This window comes from Polistes fuscatus, unplaced genomic scaffold, assembly GCF_010416935.1.
Source record: "Polistes fuscatus isolate 324 unplaced genomic scaffold, CU_Pfus_HIC Scaffold8, whole genome shotgun sequence".
Classification (NCBI taxonomy): Eukaryota; Metazoa; Arthropoda; class Insecta; order Hymenoptera; family Vespidae; genus Polistes; species Polistes fuscatus.
In genome coordinates, this window is record NW_025113162.1 from 6081193 (window position 1) to 6108304 (window position 27112).

General features: G+C 35.3%; 1 protein-coding gene across 17 annotated transcripts in view; it reads right to left on the reverse strand.

Moving 5' to 3' along the window:
* LOC122524814 (uncharacterized protein CG43867) overlaps positions 1–27112 on the reverse strand; it is a 134726-nt gene that overhangs the window by 93803 nt on the left and 13811 nt on the right. For 14 of the 17 annotated variants that reach the window (XM_043647262.1, XM_043647271.1, XM_043647276.1 and 11 more), the window contains exon 2: positions 17543–18922. In XM_043647262.1, the coding sequence (XP_043503197.1) occupies positions 17543–18688 (1146 nt within the window). In that variant the 5' untranslated portion in view covers positions 18689–18922. Of the gene's footprint in view, positions 1–17542; positions 18923–19753; positions 19858–20658; positions 21002–22009; positions 22169–27112 lie in introns of those variants that run through there. The other 3 variants (XM_043647268.1, XM_043647264.1, XM_043647269.1) reach the window with 3 other exon arrangements.

Genomic DNA, 27112 nt, shown 5'->3' on the forward strand with positions numbered 1-27112 from the left:
TTTTAGGAAATAATATATATAACGTTGAAAATAATGTTATACTTATAATTTTTTCGGAATAAATTTTCTGCACGGTGTTTTTTTGTTGTTGTTTAATTTTTTATATAACAATCTTACCGATTCGTCACATTTACTTTTTCCCCCCTCGTCGAAATAAAAAAAGAAAACTATATTATAATAGTATAATAATATCGTAAAAAGTGAAAACTTAAAAAAAGAACTTTTTCTTTATTTTATGGAATATACATCTCTATAGGAGGACAGAAAATCTCAGCCGGGTTGGGATAAATCGCGCGAAATTCAAAGTCATAAGCCGTGTCTTTCTCTCTCTCTCTCTCTCTCTCTTTTACGGTGTTCCCGTGAATTTTGCACCACCGACGTAAATTTACAGGCGAGTAAAGGCATTACGCCGTCGTCGTCGTCGTCAGCACGATTTCTTAGTTTCGCTCGGTCTCGTGAAATTTTATGTCACCGATGAAGAAAATATTCGCCATTTTCCTTAAAATTACACATAAATATTCTATTCTCATTCCATTGTAATTATTTATCATCATTAGATAAATATTATTAAAAAACTTATGATTATTATTATTATTATTATTATTGAATTTATATAACCGTATAAATAAAATAATTTAATTCGTCATTTAATCATAATTTTGTCAAACATTTCTGTTTCTTTTTTCTTTTTTTTATTCCTTTTCTCTCTGAATAAAATAACAATTTATTTTATTCACGCTTTCTTATTTTAAGAGTTTCTCAATAATAAAAATAAATAAGAGGAAAAAGAAATTACGATCCCGAAGAATTTTATAGAATTATAATATGAAATAATTTAAAAACGGTATACAGAATATTCCACATTATTTTGAACCCAAAAAAAAGAAAAATAAAGATACAGACAACTAATTATTTTATTTCTTATTCCACTATTAAAGTCTACAAAAATGCAATCCACTTTCTCGAGAAAAAACTACCCTTTTCTATTCTCGCACTCATCTTCCTCTTCCTCTTCCTCTTCCACCTCTTCTTCTACTTTTTCAAGAAGGTATCGAAAAAACTTTGAAAAGAGTTCATCGAACGTATCTGATATACTTCGAGATCTTTTTTTCTTCTTCTTCTTCTTCTTCTTTGTTTAAATTCTTTTCCACGGAAGTAGACGCGAATAAGAGTCGAAAAGAAACACAAAAGAAGTAGAAGTAGAAGTAGAAGTAGAAGAAGAAGAAGAAGAAGAAAAAGAAGAAGAAGAAGAGTCGTCCGGTTTTGAGAGAAGAAGCTCTATTTATTCGGCACGGAAGCTTCTTCCTCGTTTTGCCAGACAGGATGCCCGGCGTCGCGGCGCCGTTCTTGTCACACACATATAAACACACACACACGTACACATATATATATAAAAGCCAAGCTATATCGTTAAGTATACACGCGACCGAAAATGTTAGAGAAACCATCATCTCTCTCTTTCTCACTCTCTCTTTCTCACTCTCTCTCTCTCACTCTCTCTCACTCTCTCTCACTCTCTCCCTCTTTCTTTCTCTTTCTCTCTGATTCTTCTCTTTTTCCGTCGTCGCGGTTACGTTTACGAGCGACTTTTCCCTAACGCGTCCACGAACGTGTCCAATTAATATTTATGAAAGAACATTAACGTCTCTTCAAAGTCTCCTTTTCTCTCTTTCTTCTTGTATAACCCCTCCCCTCTCCTAATTTTCTCTCCTCTTCTCTTCTCTTTTCTCGGCTTTTCTTTCTCTCCTCTCTAATTTTAGTTTTATATATATATTTTTATTATTATTATTATTATTCTTTAAACCGCATGTAAGGGGGAAGAAGGTGGTAGTGGTGGTCGTTTTGATTTATTTTATCGTCAATTTGTGCGACTCTTAGTGTAACGTGATTTAAACTCCTTCTCGTAACTTAACATTTTTTCTTCTCTTTTTTTTTTTTTTATTTTAGATTAGGGACGAGAGAATACGATTTCAAAGGAACTTCATTTGATGGTGTCTTTTTTTTCATTTTTTTCTTCTTCTTCTTTCCTTTCACGTAGAATAAAGTTTCTTGTGTTAAAAATATATAATTATTAGACAAAAAGTTTGAAATTTATATATGTTGCATTATTTGTCGAACGACGTTCGTTTGAACGAGCAAATGCGCATCTCGTATGATTTTTTTTCTCGATGACATTTCCTCGCACAAAACCGTAGTTTATCGATCGCACTTCACGATTTCCAGACGTCTCGAGAATAGCAAGCAAAGTATTTTCAAGAGACGAAAGACTTTAATAATATACCGACAAAGTAAGAAAATAGACAACAACAATAACAAAAATAACCCGGAAAAAATTTGGAAAAAAAATCTAACGATCGAAGCAAAATAATAAAAAGAATAATAGAAAAACGAACTAGTCTTCAAAGGGAGGGAAATAAATAATATCTTAAATCTATATATAATAATATATATAATATATATATAATATGTTTGTAATCCTTAATTTGTTGAGAGTAAGAACCACAATTAGATTCGTCTAAAATAAGAGTTATTTATTTAAACATAATAGGTTAGGTTAATAATTTTACAATATTTACACGTGATCAACTAACCTAAAAAAAACTAACCTAAGAGAATCAACAATTAAAAGTTCATGCTCGAGTTTCTCTATTAATTTATGCCAATCTTAATGCGTTTTCAATTAAATTTAATTTACAAGACTTTTCTACTAAACTTCTAAAACGTTCTTGCCAGATTTAAAGACTGTCACTCCTGCTAGCTTTTGTTTTTCCAATGTATGGCGCCACATTCAAACAGCCAATCACTCAATGCACCGGCACATGCATACAAAGCTTACATATATATGAAATTATATATAATAATATATATAACTATATATAAATTTATATATAATAATATCTTAATATTTATAAAAATAGAAATAAATAATATCTTTGAAGATGAACGAGAAAAAATATGAAAACGTAGTTCTGAGTCGTTTCCCGTTTCATTTATATCAAAGTTATAATTCGTTTGCGAGTTTTTCTTTAAAGAGTAGTATCGTTAATAGAAAGTTTGAGGGAAGAGAAAGAAAAAAAGTTAGCAGACTAATTTGGGACGTATTGTCCTCTTCTATTTTATTTGTCTTACTTTGTGTGTGGGTGTACTTTTTACTTTTTATTTTTATTTATATTTTCTCTTTAATTTCTCTAGATTGTCGTGTCGATTAATACGAACTCGAATGTTACTAAGTTTTACCCTACATCGTAAAATTTTCTTCTTTTTCTTTTCTATTCTTTCCCATTTCCTCCTTCAAAACTCGATGATGGGTTTACTTTCCTATACCCATTTACATCTACAATGTTCGAAGTTATTCTACATGGTAACAACCGAAAAAGATATTTTCGAAAGCTCCGAACGAGTTCTACGTTTCCATTTGTGTCTCACTTTCTTTCCCTGTTCTTGTTTTCTACATCCTACCGGTAGAAAAGTATTATATAAATAGAAAAAAAAGGAAAAAGCAAAAGAATAAAAAGAGAAGAACAAAAAAAAAAAAAATAAACCAACGCGAAGCTGTTGCTACCACCCCACCCCACCCTTCTTCTTCGCGTCGTCGTTTCGACGATCACCCGTCAAATTCGAAATTGTAGAAAATCAAGGAAAAAATAAGAAGAAATACCATGAGAGAGAGAGTGGAAAGTGGAATGGAAGAAGATACGAAGGGAAGCAACGGGAAACAAGAAGAGCAAAGAAAGGTAGGACAAGAGAAGAAAGGAAAGGAAAGGAAAGGAAAGGAAAGGAAGGGTTGGATTTGAAGCTTCGTGACGTCGTAGTTGGATCTGTGAAAATGAGGGTGAGCAGACGACATTGCGTTGGTACGTGTCTGCAGGCTATCCTCTCTCATTGCTGATGTCGCGTTTCCAACTTGTATTTCGTGCATCTTCCAAGCTTGCTTGCTTGCTTTCTCTCTTTCTCTTTCTCATTCTCTGTGTATATGTGTCTCTGTCTTACTTCCACTGTAAATGTACCCACTTCTACCCACTTATACTTATACGAGATACATCTGTGTGTAAGTTACATAGGTGTGTGTGTCTATATGCATGGGGTGGTGGTGCAAGTAAGTACGTGGACGGTCATAAGCCTTTAGAACATCTCGTACGTGTGGTGCAGGAAAGGTAGTAGCAAGTACGAAGGAAACCCGGGAAACTTCTCTTTGAGACAAGCTCTTAGATTGGACCAATTAGAGACACCCTTCTTCTTCTTCTCTCTGTCTTCTCTTTCCTTTATCCGGCAACGTCTTTGGCACTCTGCCCTCTTCTACTACTAACCAACCCTTCGGCCCCATTCCCTTCTCTCCTCTTCCTCCTCCTCCTCTCACGTCACCGCCCACTTTCTCATTCTATCTTTCTTTCGTATTTTCGCGTTGACGATGAAAACAACTCGAAAGAGGTGTATGTAAGAGAGAGAGAAAGAGAGAAATAGAAAAAAGGGTGAGGGTGAGGGGGAGTAGGAGGAGGAGGAGGGACAAAGAACTTGCGGATGAGAAAGATGCACTCGACGGTACAATTACTACCAACTATACACGCGAAGATGATGTTTGATAACTATCCCTCTACGTTGTTGATAATTATCACTCTTTCAAAAAAGGACGAATGGTTCTCGTTAAAAATCGTAATACTGTGACGTGGTGACACGGTTAAGAATAATAGTGCAGTTACTTTGACGCATGGAAAGACTGATGCTAAGGAAAATTGTTTTCTTTTTCTTTTCTATTTCTTTGACGCAATTTTTAAGTAGCGTCAAACCTCGGGTAACTTTGGGGGTGATCAATCAGGAACTTAGATTAGGGTCAAGCGTAAGTTTTTTGTGTCTTCTTCAACAGCTTTACTTTCGGCTAATAATTTTACGATTGCTCGAGAAATAATTGATTTCGATAGTCGCCTGTAAAAAAAAAAGAAAAATAATAAAAACACAGAAGGGAATAATTCTGACAATAAGCCAGGTAGATCCGTTCGTGTGTTGGTTGGTGTAAACGTTGTTACCACACCACTCTCATTCGTCTATTCTCGATCGTTCGTACTGAGAGAATATTTTATCTATGTAGATAGATAGATAGATATACGGGTGTGTATACGCAAATATAGAACCGCGCACTTTCTCCGTTTTCTGTCAGTGCTGTTATTCTAACCGAAAAACCGAAAAAACTAGCGTAGCTTTCCCCGTCTTGCCGGGCGACGCAAATTTAAAATGCACGATACGAACGCGAGAAAATCCAATTTCCATTGTAACCAATGTAGTAGCTGTGCGCTGTACTATCCAACCCTTTTTCTTTCTTTTTTTTATTTTAGCTAGTTCCCACGAGCTAGGACGATAACGCGCTCAATCGATTTGTTCGAAACGCGAAGTGGAAAAAATAAAGAAAATGAGAGAGAGCGTAGAGAAAAAAGAAGAAGAAGAAGAGGAAGAAGGAGGAGGGAAAAAAAGAAACAGAGGGAAAAAGAAATTGAAGGTGACAGGTATTTGCCGGACACGAGTTACGCGAAACGAAAGTGAAAGCAAGAGGACAGGTGGGATAGATAGATAGATAAATAGATGGAATGAGAAAGCGGTGTGAGAAAACGGGGGGGAATAATACGGCAACGGGTATAGTGTCGGGTAAATATATCCGTGATGAATTAGGATGAAAAATTAACGACTACTATGGGCAAACAGCTAGTGAAACGAGCGAACGTACGAGCGTACAACGAGCAAACGAGAGGACGAACTGCGGGGACAGCGGTTGTTGTAGGTGTACAAATCAAGATAATGGCGAATATTTCACGGTAATGTAACGGGTGGCTGAATCGTATAGGTCCCAAGAGCTTTCGATGTACAAGACCATCATCTGTATCAATAGAGAGTGCCAGTTCTCTCTTTCTCTCGTATATATGTACATAATACACATACACGCGAAGACACACGAACACACGCGTACGTTTCTATCGACAATCCTTGTTTTTCATAGCCCCCAACCCCACCCACCCTGTTGCATAATGCCCGACGCATAAGCATCGATATGCTTTCTTCTTTCTTTCTCTTTTCCAGTTATCAAGAAAAGTACCGAGACCTAACGGATAGGAAGATTCAGTATGAAAGCTCCAAGGACGAAATAAAGGATCAGAAAAAGAGACACACACACACACGGACACATAGACTTAGAGATTCTTCCTCTTATTTATTTTCTTTTCTTTTCTTTTCTTTTCTTTTCCTGGTCGATATTAAAGCGGGACACCCGCTGTCGCCCGTCGTCTTTACTGTTGCTTTTGCTGAGACTAGAAAACTAAACTTCTTTCCAACGGGAAAAAGAAAATTTCAAACATTGAGCTTTTTTGCTAATATATATACCACGAGTTTAGAATAGTTTGATATTGAAAGTACGTCGTTGTTGTTATTCGAAATAATTAGGATGCACACATGCATCGTTGATCGGTTTTTTTAATTATCCTTTGATTATCATTAATCAATATTAATAATAATTAACGACACATTTACATTATTTGCATTAAACAAAGTAATACTATATAATAAACAAAAAATTACTTTTACATAGATTAAAATAACAATATACAATATAATTAATTATTAGTTATCAGCGTATGCGCATAAATGATAGATAATAAGATTATAAATTATAATTCAAAAAAGAATGATAAATACGACAATTAATCGAAATAAATTGAAAAGATAAATATGATGAGATAGAGAAAATAAATTGACAAACAAATCGTCATCCATTTAATTAGATTTATAACGTTAAAGTTTGACTATAAAGTTAAAGAGTTATCTAATTAAGACGAAGTAAGTAACTGAGTAAGTAAATAAATACATATTTGCTTATATCATCTGTGCATATCTATCTATCTATATATATATATATGTAAATGTAAATGTATACGTAGGAAATCGCGAATAGGAACTCGTCGAGGCAAGTCTCAAAGGGTGTAGAGAAGCGTGGATGAAAGGAAGAATTTTTTCGTACCTTCTCCCTGTACCTTCGTAGATGCAGACGAGCGTATGGCATCGACGTTACGGCGTCTTTTGAAATCTCTATATAAGCGGAAGACCTGTCTGTTTGCACGAGAGCTTCCATTCACGCCGGCCGGCGAATCAATATTGATACGAACTTTATATGTGGAGCGCGTACCACCCTGTATACGGACTTCCGATGGAATGCAATATTAATAGGGACTCTCGAACAATGCTCTCCAGCTACGGTCCCTTTTATACTACCTAGACGACACACGTACTTACATACATATCACGTGTCTACATATGTAAGTATATAAGTATACTTCCTACTAATAATATATATATGTGTGTATATTATACACTATCGATCAAAAGTATCTAATACGTAAATTTCGATGAAAAATAAATAAAAAAGAAATAAAACATTTATAAAATAAAGAAAATAATGAACACTAAACGCACCTAATCACGTATGATCATATATAAGTATATTTCCTACTAATAATATGTATGTATGTGTGTATATTATACACTATCGATCAAAAGTATCTAATACGTAAATTTCGATGAAAAATAAATAAAAAAAAAAACAGAACATTTATAAAATAAAGAAAATAATTAATACTAAACGCACCTAATCACGTACGATCATATATAAGTATACTTCCTACTAATCATATGTATATATGTGTGTATATTATACACTATCGATTAAAAGTATCTAATACGTAAATTTCAATGAAAAATAATAATAAAAAAAAACAAAACATTTATAAGATAAAGAAAATAATGAATACTAAACGCACCTAATCACGTAGGATCATATATAAGTATACTTCCTACTAATAATATATATATATATATATGTGTGTATATTATACACTATCGATCAAAAGTATCTAATACGTAAATTTCGATGAAAAATAAAAAAAAATAAAACATTTATAAGATAAAGAAAATAATGAACACTAAACGCACCTGATCACGTACGATCAAATAACCAAGTTCTGTCATTTTTAAACAAATTTGATGAATATTTATATTATTCGTTTCTAATTAAAATAAAGTATATTGTTCGCACACTGTCCAAGTGGACTAAAATCTCATTCTATATGGAAATAGATGATTTTTTTCAAACGAATAGATATACGTGAAGTGTCGGTAGGTTTAATGTTAAATATTTTTTGAAGTACGACTGATTTATTTTATTTTTTTTGCTTACATCTAGGACGAGTATTTTTCTTTTTATGAATTGCCTTTTAATAATAAAAAGAAGCACTATTATTTTTAACGACAGCCTGACATTATTCCAAGAGTGTTGGCAATTATCATGTCGACCATAAAATGGGTCCATAAACTAACAACTATGAGATATAAGAAAATCTTGAAATCTTTTAAAAGCATTATTCGATTGATTAATATTTGACAAGAAAAAAAAAAAACGATAAATCGTTTGAAAATGAATAAAATCGAAATATCGCAGCAAGTGATTTGAAACTTTTGACTGGTAATGTACACGCGTATACAATATACAAGAGACACTGGTAAATGCAATACGTGTTTGCATAAGTGTCGCTATTTCCGAATAAAGCTGAGCGAACGTAAAGCCTTATTCACAATAATTCGCCACCTCTTATGCATACACACACACACACACATATACATAAACAGAGAGAGAGAGAGAGAGGATATACGCATTCCCGTAAGTTTTTTAAAGTTACAGATCTTTATAGTAGGAAAGTAAAATGAGAGAGAAAGAAAGAGATACCATTCTCTATTTATGCGAAGGTAAAAAATATTCCAGATGCATTCTCGGATTCTCTCGAATCTTAGCTTAGAAATACGACGAGCAAAGGTAAAGAAATATAAAAAGAGATATCTGAGATATCTCTTGGAAAAAAATATAAAAATAATACAAAAAATAAAGCTCATACAAAGAGATAATTCTTTTTTATTTTCTCTCTCTCTCTCTCTTTTTCTCTCTTTTTCTCTCAATCTTTCTCTTATTATATTTTTAAAAGAATTCTCTTCTCTTTCCCCCCTTTTTTGCATCATCATTATTATTATTATTTTGATCTAAGTGGAGGGCAAAAGGTGACGGCCATTAAGCGAAATTCTCGAAGTGAAATATGAAATATTTAACAGCAGGTGGTCTACCTTTTCTCGAAATAGAGAAAAAAGAAGAAGAAAGATAGAGTAAAAGAGAGAAGGAAATAACAGGTTGAAACGGTGGGTACTCATAGTCCATGCAACCTGCAACATTTCCGACTCTTCTTTCGGCTTGCAAATCAGAAATTCTAATGAAGATTAAACCGAAGCTTTCTCGGAGATCCGAGCTTTAGCGACATTATAGCGAACCTTTTGTTGGGCCCTCGAGAAATCTATGCAAAATAGTTGCCTATTCATCGGCGCAAACTGAGAGAATAAAGGGAAAAGAGAAAGAGAGAAAGAGAGAGAGAAAGAGAGAGAGAAAATGACTTTTCATTTTCGTAAATTAATGTTCAACATTTTTCCTCTTATTGAATTTCATTTAAACAATAGGTTAAACGAAGCCTTAAATAAAAATAAAATAAAATAAAATAAAAAAGAAATACAAAAAATTCATTGCCGACTGATTCAAAATACAAAAGAGAGGAAGAGGAGGAGGAGGGGGGGTCGGTAGAGGAAATCGATTTTTAATGGATGCACTGACGCGTACCTATCTACTGCTACCTGGGGTATCAATTTACAAATGAATGTGACAAACGATAAAGGTTGTGTATATGATGCGAGTTTTTTATAAATACCGGTGTGTAATATTATACAAGAGAAAAAGATAGGAGAGAGAAGGGTGAGGTAATATATACATGCAATACATATATACATATATATAATATATATGTATGTATATGTGGATAGGAGAAATGGCATCGTGATAACACGATGGCGAAGAGTTAATTACAAAGGGCTCGTTTGTTCAATCACAATAATAACCGTAAGCTTTACTACTAGTATACCTATGCTATACTACTATACCTGTTCATACAATATCCAACCAATCCCGTTAAGGGGTTATACGCAGTTGCGAGGCCCGAAAAAGACGTATTTTCATGAATTTTTTCTAGAAACAGTTTTTATTTCTCAAACAAAAGTGATGGTAATTCAAATAGAGCCAACTTTTGAGAATACAATAGCGCATCAAATATGTAAAAGTATTAATCTGCACCGCTCCTGTAGATGATTTCCTGAACGTCCTCTAAAAAAAGATGTTTGGCGGTGATCTCCATTTTGGCGGTTTGGATCATTGAAATTATAAAATATAGTGGATTCTTTTAAAGGATAGATTAATGCAGGTATTAAGCAGAATGAATATTAAAAATTTTGATTTTTGACAAAATGGCGTCTATTTGAAAAAAAGTTTGTATTTTTGACTAAAATTTTCGCTCTAAGTTGTTAAAAAAAAATAGTAATAAATTTTTTAATAATTATTCCTTCCACTTAATACCTGAGGAATATATCTAAGAAAATTGTGTAAAAATTCGAAACCGATCGGTTAGGCCGTTTTTGAAAAATCGAGATCACCGGCTTTGAAAATACCGTTTTGAGAAAAACGCGTTTAAAGTTTCAAAGAGACGTTTTACATAGTTAAAAATTTTTGTTTGCAGCTTACATGAAGTGAAGAATATTTGCCGGATCGATTTGAAATTTTCAGAGAACATACTTAAATATATGTACATTCCGAAAATGAAAAAAAAAAAAATCGATTTTTTGAAAATTCTAACTGCGTATAACCCCTTAAACGTTTAGGATATATAAAACGAAAGAACCGTTGATATACGAATTTCGAAGGAAAATTATTGTCGCGATTTTAGTCCGTGAAATGAAGAGAAAAGAAAAAAAAAAAAGAAAGAAAAAGGGAAGAAGAAGAAAAAGAAGAAAAAACGTAACTGGAGCAAGAAATGAGTGAAAAATAGGACGACTGTTAACGTCAAACGACAACGTTTTACTATTGCCGTTGTTTTTACTACCGTAGTGTTGGCCTAAAAAATAAACCCTTTTTTTCTTTTTCTTTTACCCCTTCTGGTTTTTCATTTCCCTTAAAAGTTTTGATACGCTGTGTGGTACGTGCATACGGGACACACGCGTCTCTCATTATAATCGATCCACCACGTGTTTTAAAAAGAACAAAATAATAATAAAAATAAAAATAAATAAAAATGAAGAAGAAGAAGAAGAAGAGAGAAGAAGAAAAAAAATGAAAATATGTTTAATTAAAATACAATACACAGTCTACCTCTCTCTCTCTCTCTCTCTCTCTTTTTTTCATAATAGGTACAGTGGAAAGTAATTTAAAAAAATTGCATATTCCTGAAAGGTACGTACCTATATAAGCGAAATATCGTTTAAACGTCAACTAACCCTTGGCTTTTCATTACCTAACTAAATGAGTTTATTCTCCATATCGAGACTTTAATCCTTCCTAATTGCTTTTGGGGAAAATATATAACGAAGTCAGTTCTATTTTACGTACGTACATAAATACATACATACATACATATATACATATATACATATATACATATATACATACATAAGTACGTATATACATTGAACGTGTTGTCTGTTTCACCCGTCGGCAGGCAGGACGAGATATCACGCGAAAGAGAGAGAGAGAGAAATAGAGATAAAAAGAAGGATGAAAAAAGAGAGAAAAAGGGAGAGAGAGAGAGTGAGAGAGAGAGTGAGAGTTTTGTTAACCGAGATGAGAATAGTTTGGAGAGCCACTGTGTACATTGTTGGCCAGTCAGCCGCGATACGGTTTAGCGATTTTCCGTTTAACTCGACGTTTCCATCGCTAGGGATAAATACTAGAAAAGGATAGATAGATAAACGGAATGAAAATGAAAGAGAAATAGAGAAAGTTCCTGACGGGAGGAAGTGGGAGGTAGGTTGGGTGGAAAAAAGGGGGTGGGGCGGGGTGGTGGTGGTAGGACAGAGGTAACATTGTAGCACGCGTGGTAGAATTTTCGTAAAAAAAAAAAAAAAGGTTGAAACACGGTTGTGTCCGTAGAAAACGGACGTATAATTTCCGACTCAGCACGACTCGCAAAATTCTCGTCAACGCGTTTCATTCGCTTCCACGATTCGCTACTATACTACTCTACCAACACAACCATCATCACCACCACTGATATCTCCCTCTTCCTATTCTTCCCTCCCCCCCACCCCACACGACTATCCCTTCACCATCAATCTCTTCGTTTCGTTTCGTTTCGTTTCGTTTCATTCTTCTCGCGAGCTTACACATTCGCATGACTCTTCTTCCTCTTCTTCCTCTTCTTCCCTCTAGCCGGTTCTTTTTCTTTTTTTTTTCTTTTTTTGTTTTTTTTTCGAAAACTACCTACTATGGTTCTACGTGTACGTCACATTGCGAACATTCGTTGCTTTTCTACTCTCAATGTCTAAGCTAACATGTTGAGTTATGTCAGTTTTTGTAGTAGAACTTCGTAATTCTACTAGGAATTAAATGAAAATTTAATGTCAAAAGAAAATTTATTTTTGATAACTTTTTTGGAACGAGAAGAAAAATAAAAGGAAATTAATTTGAATTGAATTTTGATCGTACACATCGACCCGTTGAGTTATAGAAAAAATTTTTCCATTTCGTTTTATTATAATTATAATGAAAATCTAATTTACTTATGGGAAAAGTTTAATTTTCTTTTCCCCCCTCCCCCATCTTTTAGAGAAAATCAAAAATATTGATATTCGCAATAGTTCGTTAAAAGTAAATTAATATAAGAGAAAAATAAAATATTAGATTTAATTGAATTGGAAAAAGAGGGGGTTGAGGGGGTGGGATGGATAATTGTGAGATGGCCTTGAAAATTCCTACCAAAACTTTCCGCAAATGATTTTAAAGCACGAAACGAGGTATATATATATACACACACACACGTGCGTTGGCTTATTTTCTTAGAATTACATACACGTAAGAGTTCTCGCAATTTTCTTTAAACGATTTTCCAAGAGCGCCCGTGAAAGTGGAATGCAGCTTGCTGTCACGCGAGAAAAGGTCAACTCTCGGGGAGAGAACACGCGAGTTTTGTTCGCGATACTATATACCTATATATATATAGATAGATATATGTATGTGTTTGTATTATATACGTGTAAATGGATGTGCGTGTATACGGTGGTATACGCTTCGGGATATTTGTACCGGCTATTAACTTTTCTTCGTAACCGCGACTAGTTTATGGGGGAAACAAAAAAGGAAGAAAGAGAGAAAGAAATAGAGAGAGAGAGAGAGATTAAAAAATGATAAAAAAAAGGAAAGAAACTACTTGATCAGCTGGTAATCGCATTTCTCAACGTAACTTCTTTTTTTTTTTTTTCGTCGACCTCGTTTAAATATTATATATCTTGAAATATCAAAGTTTACTAAAAGTGTTATGTACTAATTTGCATATTAAAGTAAATCAATGAGACAAATGAAAGTACGCGTTCAATAGTATTACCTGTAACGCGAATAATACATAAATCATATTATATTTCTTTCTGGATGATTAATACGAGTAAAAAGTATAAAGTATTAATATTTATTTATATACCATGTGTATAATATATCAATATACAATCAAAATCTTATAATCAATGTTAAACAAATTATTGCTTAAATCGATCATTAATTATAACGAAATCCTAATCGAACAAAAATAAAAACGCGTCAGGAGAACCCTATATAATAATTTTAAAACAAATCCATCTTCTATTACAAATTTTTAAACAAACCCGTTCCCATAAATACCACTATACCATACAAACCACGTTAACCATACATACCACTCTGATCATTTATTTAACAAAACAAAAAAAAAAAAAAAAGATAAAACGACCGAAATAAACTGAAGATAAAAATTAACATCAAAATAATATATTGCAGGAAATTCTTATACAGTAATCACGGCAAGGGTAAATAAGTAAAATACGTAAATGGGTAAGAAAATTGGGTAGAGGAAAATGCACAAAAGGTATAGGGGGAGGGGCGAAGGGGGGCGAGGAGTGGGGGAGGGGGAGGGGGAGGGGGAAAATCGATAGGAGTGGCAGCTAAATGGCGAAGTTACGTGTATAACCTACGTTATATCGTATAAACAAACGGTTACGTCTGTCGTGAGGGCACCGAACCTCGTGATGTAAGCTGTGCAGCAACGAGGAAACTTTACGAGAGAAACAAGGAAAGAAAATGAGAGATAGAAGGCCTCGAGCATCTCAACGATAACGACCTTCGCCTTCGCCTTCGCCTTCCCTCGACGAAGACGCAAGGGGGGGGAAGAGAGGAGGAGGCAACGGGGGAAAAGGAGGAGGAGGTGGTGGGAGGAAGGGGGAGGGGCAGGGTCTTATCTTTTCTGACGGGCGTAGCTGCCTTTTCCGTGTTGTTCCTTGCTCGTACTCTTTCTCTCCTCACGCGAGCAAGAAACTTAATGAGAGAGAGAGAGATAGAGAGATAGAGAGAGAGGGAGAGAGAGATAGAGAGAAAGAAAATCTCGTAAAGACTCGAAAGTGACTTTTCGATCCTTTTTCTTTTCTTCCTTTTTTTCCATTCTTTCTATTTTTCCCCTTTACTCTTCTTCTTCTTCTTGTTCTTGTTCTTTTTCTTTTTCTCTATATTTTTTTTATCATCTGTTTTAATAATAATAAAAAAGAATAGTTTTTTGATACCGATAAGGAAGGGTTTGGTGAATGGTTACGATCAGGGGTGGTGGTCGTCGCGGTTTCGCAAACGAGGGGAGGACCGTTTTCTTCGGTGTATTACGTCGATAAACGGGTAACGTTCATTCGATAAGATTGATAATAACGGGGAAAAGAATAATAGTAGATAGAGAGAGAAAGAGAGAGATAGTAAGTAAGTAAGTAAATAAAACCTCACCTTTTTTCCTCTAACATTTGGCAACGGTCCAATAACGATGATTATTTTGTATTTTATTTTTCTCTCTTTTTTTTCTTTTCTTTCTCGTTTTCTCCATTAATTCTGACAGAAAATAAAAATCGATCTTCTATCATTTAACGAATCTCGACGATATAAAAAGAATTATAATAATAATAACCCCCATTGATAATCTCATCATTTATTCATTTTTTCTTTTTTATTTAAATTTCTACAAAGAGAAGCAAATTTTCATCTCTTTCTCTTTTTCTATCTATCTATCTATCTATCTATATATTATCTCGTGGAACGCTATTAAAATTCAACGTTCGTTGAAAGTCGAGGGAAACGCTAAACGTATAAAACGATGCTCGGAATTAGGAAAATTTCTAAGCGTATCTAAAAACGCGAAAGGACCGGCCTTGATAAAATCAAAAGAGAGTCAGTAAGAGACAGAGTAATGAAAACGGGGGTGATGGTGGGGGGTGGGAATGGGAATGGGCAGGGGGGTATGGAGAAGAGAGAGGTTGGAAGAAGAGAATAGAACTGAGAGTTAACGAGATTTGCGAGATTCCCGAAAGAACAATGATGGCGGGTAAACAACGCGTTAAAGACCGTGCTGCAGGTGCTCTTTGTCTCGTTTAAGTGATTCAATTTCGTTTAAGGTTCGTTTAAAGGCCGAGAGGGTTTTGAAGAGTCAAGGACTTTCCTGCACGTTCCTATCCCCCCCCTCACTCACTCACTCACTCACTCACTAACTCTCTCTCATTCACTCACTTCTATTCTCTTATTCTATCTCTTTAGAATGCACTGCCTACGTAACGACCAACAGCGGTCGCTGTCTTTACAACCCCCTTTATCCACCCCCACCCCCACCTCCAGCCCCACTACTACTACTACCACGAACGATGTGCCTTATCTAGTAAGGGGGGTTGGCCACGCTAAATCGTTGCGCGTGATCGTGCATACTAAAACGATTCGACCGGGTTGTTATATGTTCTACACCACCCAAGCAAGGGCTGACCCTAGAATCGTGTAATTCCTTTGACGTATGTTACGCTCACGGATAAAACTTTCTTCTATCATTTCCTCTTTCTCTCTTTTGTTTCACCCTAACTCGCACGAATATTACCGTTCTGGCCCCAACCGGTACGTACGTACGTAGGAACATTTTGATATATCCGGAAATGAAGGTAAAATCGAGTTGATAGTGTGTTGGTTAAACGTTTCTTCCTATAGGTGTACAAGATTCGATCGAACCAATTTTCCACTAATGCAACGAATAGAAATGAGAATTTGATAATTAAAGTCAGTAAAGGGTTGTTAAGAGAATATTTGGTATTATTTTATAGCAGAAAATTGTTTTCAAAGATGATAAACAGAGATAGAGAGAAAGAGAAATACAGAATATGAAAATTAATCGTCATGACTGTAGGTAGGTAGGTATAAATGTGTTAACGTATATATTATTTCCATGTATTTCTATACCTGTATATATATGGTGGATGAATGGGTTGTAGTAACTACGAAGAGAAACGTTATAAAGTGGCGCGTGTCGTTGTCACTTGTAATTTAGCGACTAAATTCAGCTCGTTTCGAGGCCATCGTTTCGAGAAGCGCTCGATATAGGTATGTAATTCGCATACACTATCCTTCATCTATATACATATATAATATACTTACACGAAGTTTAATGAATGCGATAATACGGTGCTCTTGCATCACGCGAATTTGATCAACGAGATGATCTCGATTATTCCGCCGTTGCCGCACGGAGGTCAAAGAGAGGACAAACGCGTTAAAGAAAATTACACTCTGCTCGGTGATAATGGTAATGGTAATGGTGGTGGTGGTAGTAGTGGTAGTGGTGGTAATACTTTGAATAAGCTATTGAGAACGATTGGGAATTCAAAAGATATTTTAAAGAAAGAATTGTAGGTAAGGATGCTTTCAGAAGAAGTCAAAAAGGTAACTTCCCCAATGGACTCTTATTGAAGAAAAAGAGAAAGAGAGAGAGAGAGAAAAAATGAAAAAGAATATAGGTCGAGATAGTTGGAGAGAATTGGGGGGGTCGGGTGCAGTTGGGTGGTGCATAGGGGAGAGGATGGCTATCTCGAGTCGAGTAAATATCTTCAGGTCTGCCTACGAATCGCAATGCGGTCGTTCAATGCACGAAACGGCCAGCATATCGATTCGTGGTAGGAAGAGAGTAGAACTCTAACATTTGGTCTCTCTCGTCTACTCTCTGCTGCTACTACTACTACTACTACTACTACTATTATTACTGTTACTACTATGCTATATGCCGGTGAATCGTTCATACTTTCGTCGCGAGTACGATAACGATTTATAAAGTTTCAACGGGCCCGTAAAAAGTCGGCTCGAGTAGCTCTAGGATCGTAAAGTTATCGGCCGTTGTCGTAATAAAAAAAAGAAATGCAAGAAGGAAAAAGGAGGGTCGTAACGACAACGACGAAGAACAACCGCTACCACTACAACCCCTCCCACCATTCCTCCCTTCCATCTCAGAGAACACCTGAGATAACCTACGTAAGAGTTGTATACGTAAGAAGAGAAAATAATGAAAATCGATATTCGCTAGGATAGAATAGTTTAGACGAATAAAAACAAAATAGATAGTTCCCTTACCTTTTCTCGAAGCATATCTCGTACTTTGATCGTTTGATTTCTGCTACGATGTAGTTCCAATTGCAATTCGAGACATCTCTCTTGCCAATTGAGTTCTTCAACGGCGCTCGAATAACCGTCGAAACTTTTGGAGGATCCATACGTAGGTCTAGTTTCAAGTTTTTCCTTCTTCGCATCTGCCGCGGTCCTCTGATCGAGAAACAATCTGTTCTCGGCGAACGTTCTACCCGTAGACTGTTGCTGCTGTTGTTGTTGTTGTTGTTGTTGTTGATGATCCACCGGTTGTCTACCGGAGAAGGAAAAAGCTCTATCGAAGTGAGCCCTGGTAGAGGATCCAGGATCAAAGGTTGGTCTACCTCGGGCAAGGGCCGACAGATCTTTGGGTTCGTAAGAGGTGGTGGTGGTGGTTGCACTAGTTTGGGATGAGAAATCCGTTTGCGCGGCGAACGATCTCTTGTCGGTATATTCAACGTGACCGCTTGATTCCGATGTGAAATCGTAAGGACTACACTTGCTCTTTGGATCGCGCAATTCTACGTAACCTGCGCTCCTAGCGGCATCCTTGTAAGTTTTATCCTTTTGAAAAAGTAAATTGGGTACGTTGACGTAGGGCGAATCTCTTGAATGTACGATAGAACCAACGTTACTTCCCCCAACAGCAGCACCAGCAACAGCAGCACCAGCACCAACAGCAGCACCAGCAGTAATAGTACCACTATTGTTGTTATTGTTGTTGTTGTTCAGAGGTGAGGTGCTCTGATTACGAGGTCTAGGTGGTGGCGTGGGTGCTTGACGAAATTGACGAGGCCATAATCTAGGACTGTCAGGACCGCTCGACAAAACTCGGCTCGAATCGGGAACAACACCTGACGACGACTGTTGTTGTTGTTGTTGTTGTCTTCGGATACCCTCGGGTGTACTCGGCTGTTGTTGTTGTTGCTGCTGCTGATGCTGTTGTTGCTGCTGCTGCTGATGGTGGTGGTGGTGATGGTGGTGTGCTACGGAACTCGTTGACTCGTGTGTTCGTGCACCGAGTCTTGGACTGCAAGGTGCCGAAGAACTCGAACCAAAATCCGTCGCTAAACGTGCGATCGGATCGAGAATCTGAGAAAGACGACGTGCTGGCGAACCTCGTATCTCGTCCATCCTCTTTTTTTTTTCTATTGTTCCTTTATCTTTCTTTCTTTTTATCTCTCTCTCTCTCTCTCTCTCTTTGTATATTCTTTTTTTATCAAAAGATCACGTCGAAACGAAAAATATCGCGACGACGACGACGACGACAACGAAAGTGATGATTTTCCATGAAAGCCACGTGCGTTCTTTCACCTGTCATCGTCGTAATTTCACGGCATTCTTCCTCCGTTACTACGATCTTACTATCTGCAACACACACAAGAAATAATTTACGTTAATAAATATTCCTATTAAAAAAAAAAAAAACATCAAAGATTTGTTAACATTAAACGTATCGATGCTTAGCTTACACTTATTTTTTCTAGCATGGCGTATCAAATGACCCCCTTGTTCGATAATTCATATATTTTACAACATAGTCAACGACCTAGCCACACGTTGGATTACTGGTTCCCCTTAGATTGCTTAAGACAAGCAACGTGACCCCCGTTACAACAAAAAAAAATCGTATACTGTTGACTCTAGAAAGGTGGTAAAAAGACACAAACTTCTGTGACAGTATTGAACAAGTATGAGAATTGAGTGTTAATAAGGAAATAACTCGCGAACCCCCGTAAAAGGGAAAAGTAAAATGACAAGAATACTTTTGACGATGTTTATATATAAACAATAAATATAATACCATATTATAATCATTTATACGAAAATAACAATTCGTTGACTTTATAAAATACACCACTGTATAACTCGTAAGAAATTTTATCATATAAAAATTTTCTAAAAAAAAAGGGGTCATTTGACTCGTCCTGTTTTAGGTTTAATGTTAAACAACATTTAAATACGTTCATTAAGTATCTTTCGCTGTTAGTAGTGAAAGAGATAAGGAAAAGGACGAAGACAAAGAAAATAACAGAAGTTGAATCAGGAAATGAAAAAGGGAGATATTAACCAACGTTTAAGTGTTTGCACTACTAAATTGAAAGCTTGTAACTCTATGGGGGTATCTCTCAAAGCGCGTTTCTCTCTCTCATTCTACATCTACTTCTACTTCTACTTCCCTTTTCCCTTTGTCCTCACCCTTGACTACTCCTACTCCTACTTCCTTTGGCTTCATCTTCAATCTCGAGGAAAGAAGAAGGTTGGGAGAACCCAATGGGAGAAAGACGCCGCTGTCGCAAGGCTTCAAAGTTTATTTTAAGGTCGGTAAGTAAAAATGAACGAAATGAAAAGCGAACGACGAATAGAGAGAAAGAGCGAGATGGGGAGGGGGTGGGGGCGGGGTGGGGGTGGAGGAAGGGGAAGAAGAAGAACTCGGCGCCTGAGTTACTTTTGCTTTCCGAGTAAAATGTCTTCTCGTGATGAAAAAAAATTCATACACTCGATCGATATATTTACCATCATCTAAAAATAATAATAATAATATGGTAATGAAATCGTGAAACACACAAAGAAAGGAAAATAGAAGGAGACCGTGAGATGTAGAGAAGATACCCAGCGAAAGTAAAACAAGCACCAACTCGAATGAGTTTTGTTTAGAGAGAAAACAGTAATTATACAAATTGGTTGCACCGCCGGAAACAGCATCCTCGTCCAAAAATAATACCAAGGATCACGAGAGAGTTAGCTAGCAAGCAAGCAAGCAAGCAAGCAAGCAAACAAGCAAGCAAGCAAGCATACAACCAAGCAAGCAAGAGAGAGAAAGAAAAAAAAAGAGAAGAAAAAGAAAGAAAGAAAGAAAGAAAGAAAGAAAGAAGTACATTTCAAGAGGGTCATGGCCCTTTTATACGACCCTTTCCTTCTCTATCTTTCTCACTCTTTGCCTGTCTTTTTTGAGCTTAGAGCTAGGTCCCTTTCCTATCTTTTCACCCTTTCCCTTTCCCTCTCTCTTTCTCTTAGAGTTTTCTTTTATTTTTTTTTTTCGCTAGAGTGTCGTGCCACCGAAGACACAATGACACTCGATGGAAGAAAAAAATCTCGACAACCTGTAGCTGCTGCTGCTGCTGCTACTGCTGCTTCTACTTCTGCTAGCAAACCAAACTCGATGAACTCTCGGCGTCAACCTTTCCTCTCTTTCTTTCTTTCTTTCTTTCTTTCTCTTATCGTTCGTTCGTTTATTAAGTACTCGAAAAAGCAGCAAGGAGAGAACCAAGAAAAGATCTGAACGTAAAAAGAGAGGGAAAGAGAGTGAGAGAAAATACACGAGTCGAATCTCGACGACGACTTCCATATCTTGGTCTCCCTCCGGAAGGGAAAGTCGTGTCGGCTATGCACAAAGGAATTCCGAGGATCGCGAATACGAATAATATCGTGTGTATTCCATGGTTAAAGTTAAGATACAAGACCGTAAACTTTACACCTCTCGTGTGTAAGTATATATATATGTATGTATATGCGATTTACAAGTTAACTAAAGAAGAAGAAGAAGAAGAACAACTGCAAAATGTATTTTCCTTGGTATCTTCTTCTTCTTCTTCTTCTTATTCTTCTTCTTCTATTCCCGAGGTAATTTATCAAGAAACGTATGGTGTTCCAATTGCTCGTGTTTGTCGTCTCCGTCGTTTTTTAATGAGTTGAAAGAGAGACAGATGTAAAGTTAATAATCTCTACTTCTGTGTAGTTTCCTATCACTTTGCTTTAGTATTGGAATTATGAACGACTCCAACGTTTTCTCATCTCACTTGAGGTAACCAATACTAACGTATCATCTGTGTTCAAGCGAAAGTTATTAACTAATAATATTTTCAAATGTATTTTTAATGACAATAATTATGATTTAAGTTTAAATACATTAGTATTGATGCTTTTTATGAAGTAATGGAATGTTCCTGGATTGTTTGTGAAATTTAAAGCAATGCTAGTCTCACTTTAAGCTAAAACTATAGTTAGTAGACATTTGACTGAACACAGGATAATATGCATTAATACATTTAAGTATTCTAATTAGAATAAATAAAAAAAAAAAGAAATATTATAGAGATGAAATATAAAAAGTATTCGGATGATAATAGTACGTTTCGAAATAGTATAAAAAATATTCTAATAGAAGATGTGATCATCGGATATTGGAGAATAAGATCTAGTATAATATTATATCTATACGCGCGTCCAATGTTTAAAATAAAATGTCGTATTTCCCCATAAGGGGAAAGATAATTATCGACTAGCCCAAAAGGAAGGATAGTTTCGGAGGATGTTAGTTCGGTGTGTGGGCTTTAGCTTATGGGGTGGAGACGTCGATTAAGCTCTCGAAGGGTCCGAGATTATTCGAAAGGCAAATATTATCGCCGCTGGAGGTATAGGTATCGATTATTCGAAACAATGGCCAGCCAGTACCGATTGCCACCAAGGTAAACTGCAAAGCTATAATAATCCGTATAAACCGAGTATGCCCGGAGGCGGTGTTCTTCGGCGAAAACACGCGAAACGAAGGCGTCCGTAAAACGAAAATGCCAAACGACCAACTCCGACGGCAACTTCAACTGCAACTGCAACTGCAATAACCAACAGAATTCTCTTTCTCTCTGAAGTCAGTCAGTCTCTCAACTAGTATAATAATTCACCGTCCTAGTATCGCGTCTCCGTGACTCTCGATAAGTTGAAGAACGTCAAACACTGTGTACTCTCTCTCTCTCTCTCTTCTATTCCCTTCACTTCCCCTCTCCTTGCCTATATCGTCAACGCAACCAGGAAAATCCGAACGGTTTGAGAACACGAGACGACGACTCCAAGAATAACATCGTGTTGCGTAATGCACTTTGATGAACGAATCGTCGATAAGTCTACTATCCCTCCCCCCCCCAACCTCACCCAACCCCACGCTTCTCCTCATTTCCCCTCTCCATCTATCTTTCTCTAACTCGAACACAAACTCGAACTACTCGCCTACGTTGCATCCGGCGCGATGCGTTGCATTTTTTATTCTATTCGACACGATTGATCGATCGTGCGGAGAAACGTCCTCTCTTCGTCGCGTTCGATTTTTTTTCCTTTTCCTTTTCCTTCTTCTTCTTCTTCTTCTTCTTTTTCTATTTGCAACAGTGTGCATATATGTATATATATGTACTTATATACTTAGGAGAGTAACCTAACCAAAGAGAAAGAGTAAAATAACACTGTTTTTCCATCTAACCTTCTCTCTTAGAATCGATCTCCTAAGGGGACCTGCATAAACTCAGGGACGCTTTAATAAAGCCGCTGCCGACTTCACCACCACCATATTCAACCATATTCAACCATATTCCACGACGCTTTTTATTATTACTACGTTATAAATCTATCCGTAGGATATCGACAGTGCTGATTTTTATGGTGGACCATAGGTGTACGGCCTATCTATCTATCCTACGCCACAACCATAATCTTTCTCTCTACCCCTATCTCTCTTTTTTCTATTTTTCACCGTTTTCCTTACTAAACCCGACTGACCCCGAACCTCCTCCTCCTCCTCCTACCTCCTCCTACCTCCTCCTCCTCCTCCTTCTACCACCCCTATTCCGGCTATCACATAATCCCGCTCGTTTTACGAGCAAACGAACGTCCTTTATTTTTCGCCAGATACTACTGGCTGCAACGACGCGACTGCTTTTTCCTTCTTTTCCTTCTTCGATTCTTTTCTCTCTCTCTCTCTCTCTCTTTCTTTTTCTTTTTATTTTCTTTCTCCTCTTTATCTCTCTCTCTCTTTCTCTCACTCCCTCTCACTCTTTCCGTTTTTTGTCTTTCCCGAGGAAAAATTGTTACACCTTTTTTTTTCCAAAAGGAATGTTGCGACCCACCCTCATAAACATTTCTTATCTATCCTACATTTTTTTTCTTATTTTTCTTTCTTTTTTACATAGGGGTATTATTTCTACAAATAAATGGTAAATAAAAAAGGAATATCGCACGCGAATAGAATGGCGAATGATCATTGCCTGGCCGAGTCAGGCAATGCTGGCAATGTCTGGGCGGGTTAGACAATGCTAACAATGCCTGACTCGCCAACTTTCCTCTGCTTTTTTATGAACCTTTGCAGATCGATTTATAACTCGATATGGTATTCTACACGTAAGAGAAAGAGTGTACTTTAATTTAATATAAAAGTCATTAAAATTCATTCACTCTTAGTATAAAAAATATTTATCGAAACTTTTCAAAGAAACGGCAAAGTTGTACAATTTACAGTATTGCATTTTCCGACATTTTTCAAACTTTACACGTTTAATTTATATGGGCTATAATACTGTTAAGTCAAAAATACAAAGTGCTATTTAATAAAATAAAGGTAGCATTAAAAAGAACATTAAAAAAAAAATTTGGTTCTAACTTTTTTTTATTGCAACGTATAGTCAATCAAAAACAGATCAACTATTGTTTGAAGTATTTTTTTGTCAGGTTATCGCAAGTACTTGAAAAATCGTGACTAGAGTTATGTGGGACACCCTGTATATATTCATACATTTATATCTACGTGCAAGTTAATTCTTAATTGTAATAAAATTACGTATTCATAGCGTGGCAGTTTCTTCCCTTTTTTTTTTTTCCGTCCCTTTACTCTTTTTCCTTCTTCTTCCCTTTTGCCTTGCTACATGGATCAGGATGAGAGAGAAAAAGAGAAGGAACAGTTGTATGCGTACGTGTGTGTATGCGAGTGTGTGAGTAAATGTGTTCGCACAAATACTAAGGATTTATAAAGTATATATATGGAGAAACGGGTGGTCCCGTGGTGTCCATGAATAAATTTCGAATTAACTTTCGAACGGTTCTCGCGTTATACGAGCCGCGACGGAAAGGAAGAAGAAGAAGAAGGAGCCCTTCGCAATCTCGACGACGGTTTCTCCGTTACGCTCGTTATAATACGAAAGATTTTTTTTAAAGGCCCTTGTCTCCGTAACGCAAGAAATGGCTAGGTACGTACTTCTACCTTCTACGAAACTTTCATTCGGAAAGGAAATTATTTATAAGTAGCATATTAATATTATTGTATAAAGGAAATATTATATGTGTTTAAAAAGTAATGAAAAGTAATTGTACAAAATATTATACGCGTATATTAATAATAATTATTTATATTATCTATGTTTCTCTCATATTATATATATATATATATATAATAACTGAGCCGTTTATTTTGAAAGTGGCCTAACACCATTTTTCATTTTTTTTCCGGTTACCCACGGTAACATGTACAGCTTCAAATTATCTATCAATAAAGCATTTAAGATTTTTTATATTCCGAGTAAATACGGTAATTCTGGACACATAAGTTTTCAGAGTTAGTTGAATCACTGAACCGTTTATTTTGAGAGTGGCCTAACTCCATTAGGAGTAGAGATTTTGGTGTGGTAGAAATGGCATTAAAAACAAATAATTTACTGTTTGTCCCCCGAGAGTATTACAATATTATCAAAAAGTGTCGGAAAGGTAATAACTTTATTGTACATGAAATGAGACAAGAAGATTTTTGTATCAACAAAATTATTAGAAGACGCAATTTTTAAAAGGGTCAAGAATTCTAACGGAGAACCAATAAACTGGTTAAAAATATGTTGGATGCGTTTTGTCAAAAATGAATAAGATTTTCTATAAGACATCAATGAATGAGAACGAAAATTTGAAAGTCCTGAATTTAATACCACGTCGGGGTAGACCAAGAAAGTTCGAAAATATTGTATTGACACCACTGTATAAAAATAAAGACAAATTACAAGCGCAAAATTCAAGGACATAATTGACTTATTACGATATATACCACCGGAACATCATGATTTCTTTAAATCCCTTTCACATACGCAAAATGTAGATGAGTAGAAATTGTTTTGTAATTTATGTTTGTAAAAATATTTTGAATCGCATAATTTATGTTTTTAAAGTGTTATAAAGATATGTAAAATAAAATAAGTATTGTTTTTTCGCAATTTGAAGCATCTTAAATTATGTTGAATGGACTTCGGTTCCTTCAAATTTTATAACGAATCTGGTTGTTAATTTTGAAAGTGGCCTAACTCCATTCTTGGTAAGAAAACGCATATTATTCACTTAATAATTGCCATTATTTTAATAGGAACTGTAAATTGAACACCTTTAGATACAATTAAGCAACATAACTCATTGTTATTCTTTACGTATATTTTGAATTGCATTGAAACGCAAACCTTTAAATATCTCAATTTAAGGTTATATGAAGTTAGGCCACTTTCAAAATAAACGGCTCAACTATAAATAATAAATAAATAAATAAAATAAATAAATAATAAAATAAAATTAATATATATATAATATTAATTTAGTATTAATATGATACATGTATACAACATATGTCAAGAAAAATCGTTTCTCAACAAACAAAAATAAAAATGAAATGAAGACAAAATAATGAAAGATATATTTAATATTGTTAACAGTATAAAATATTATATGGATACGTATACGAAGACAAATTTGTTTCAAAAGAAATAAAAAGAAAAAACCTTATTACGCATATATCTATAATATAATACATGTAACTAAAATTTGTTTTACAAAATAGAAAAATAAAACGAAATTATTAATAAAAAAAAAACAAAATGGAGAAAGAGAAAGAGAAAATAAAATAGTAAACGATCTCTTTAATACAGTTAGCAACGTTTAGCAACGTTTTACGAGTACATTCTTCCTCTCTTCCAAGCAATCCACCTTTTCTTCATCCTGCCTCCCCCCTACCTCTCCACGGTTAAACTTAAAAGTGTATAAAACGTTGTTCACGAATAAAGCTCTCTCTCTATATATATAATATAATACAAAGGGAAAAGGACAAGTACGTCGGAGGAATGGTAGACTTGGTGAATCGTAAGGTACAAAGGGATGACGGATCGTTTAGGAAAAAGTACAATGAAAATAATGTCTTCCTTCCGTTTCCACGCTTTTTGTCCAGAGTTACATTCCTATCATACATATTTATATTTATATTCATGAAATAATACATGAAACATAATACTCACACTACCGATCAAAAGTTTCTAATTGTTCACCGATTTCAAACGGAAAAAATATTGCACGAATTGATTTTTTCTTTTTATCACAATTTACGTCAAACAAATTCACGTTTCAATATTTAACGGTTAAATAAAAAGGTTAGAAAATTTTCACGATTCCTATATCCGATTATAAATAAATATAAACATATAATAAGAATTTTAATATTAATATAAACATAATATAAAATTAATATATTAATATATTACATATATATATTACATTAATATATATATATATATATAATATATATATAATATTGTATATAATATATTACAAAATATATTACATTAATATAAACATATATAAAGAATCGAAAATCTGATAGATGAAAAATGCGAGAGGTGTTAGATCCAACTTGAAACATTGATTCGAAAGAAAATATTCGAAAAGTATAGTAACGATTATTAGATATCCGTTTCTCAAACGATCATCCTATTTTAAATC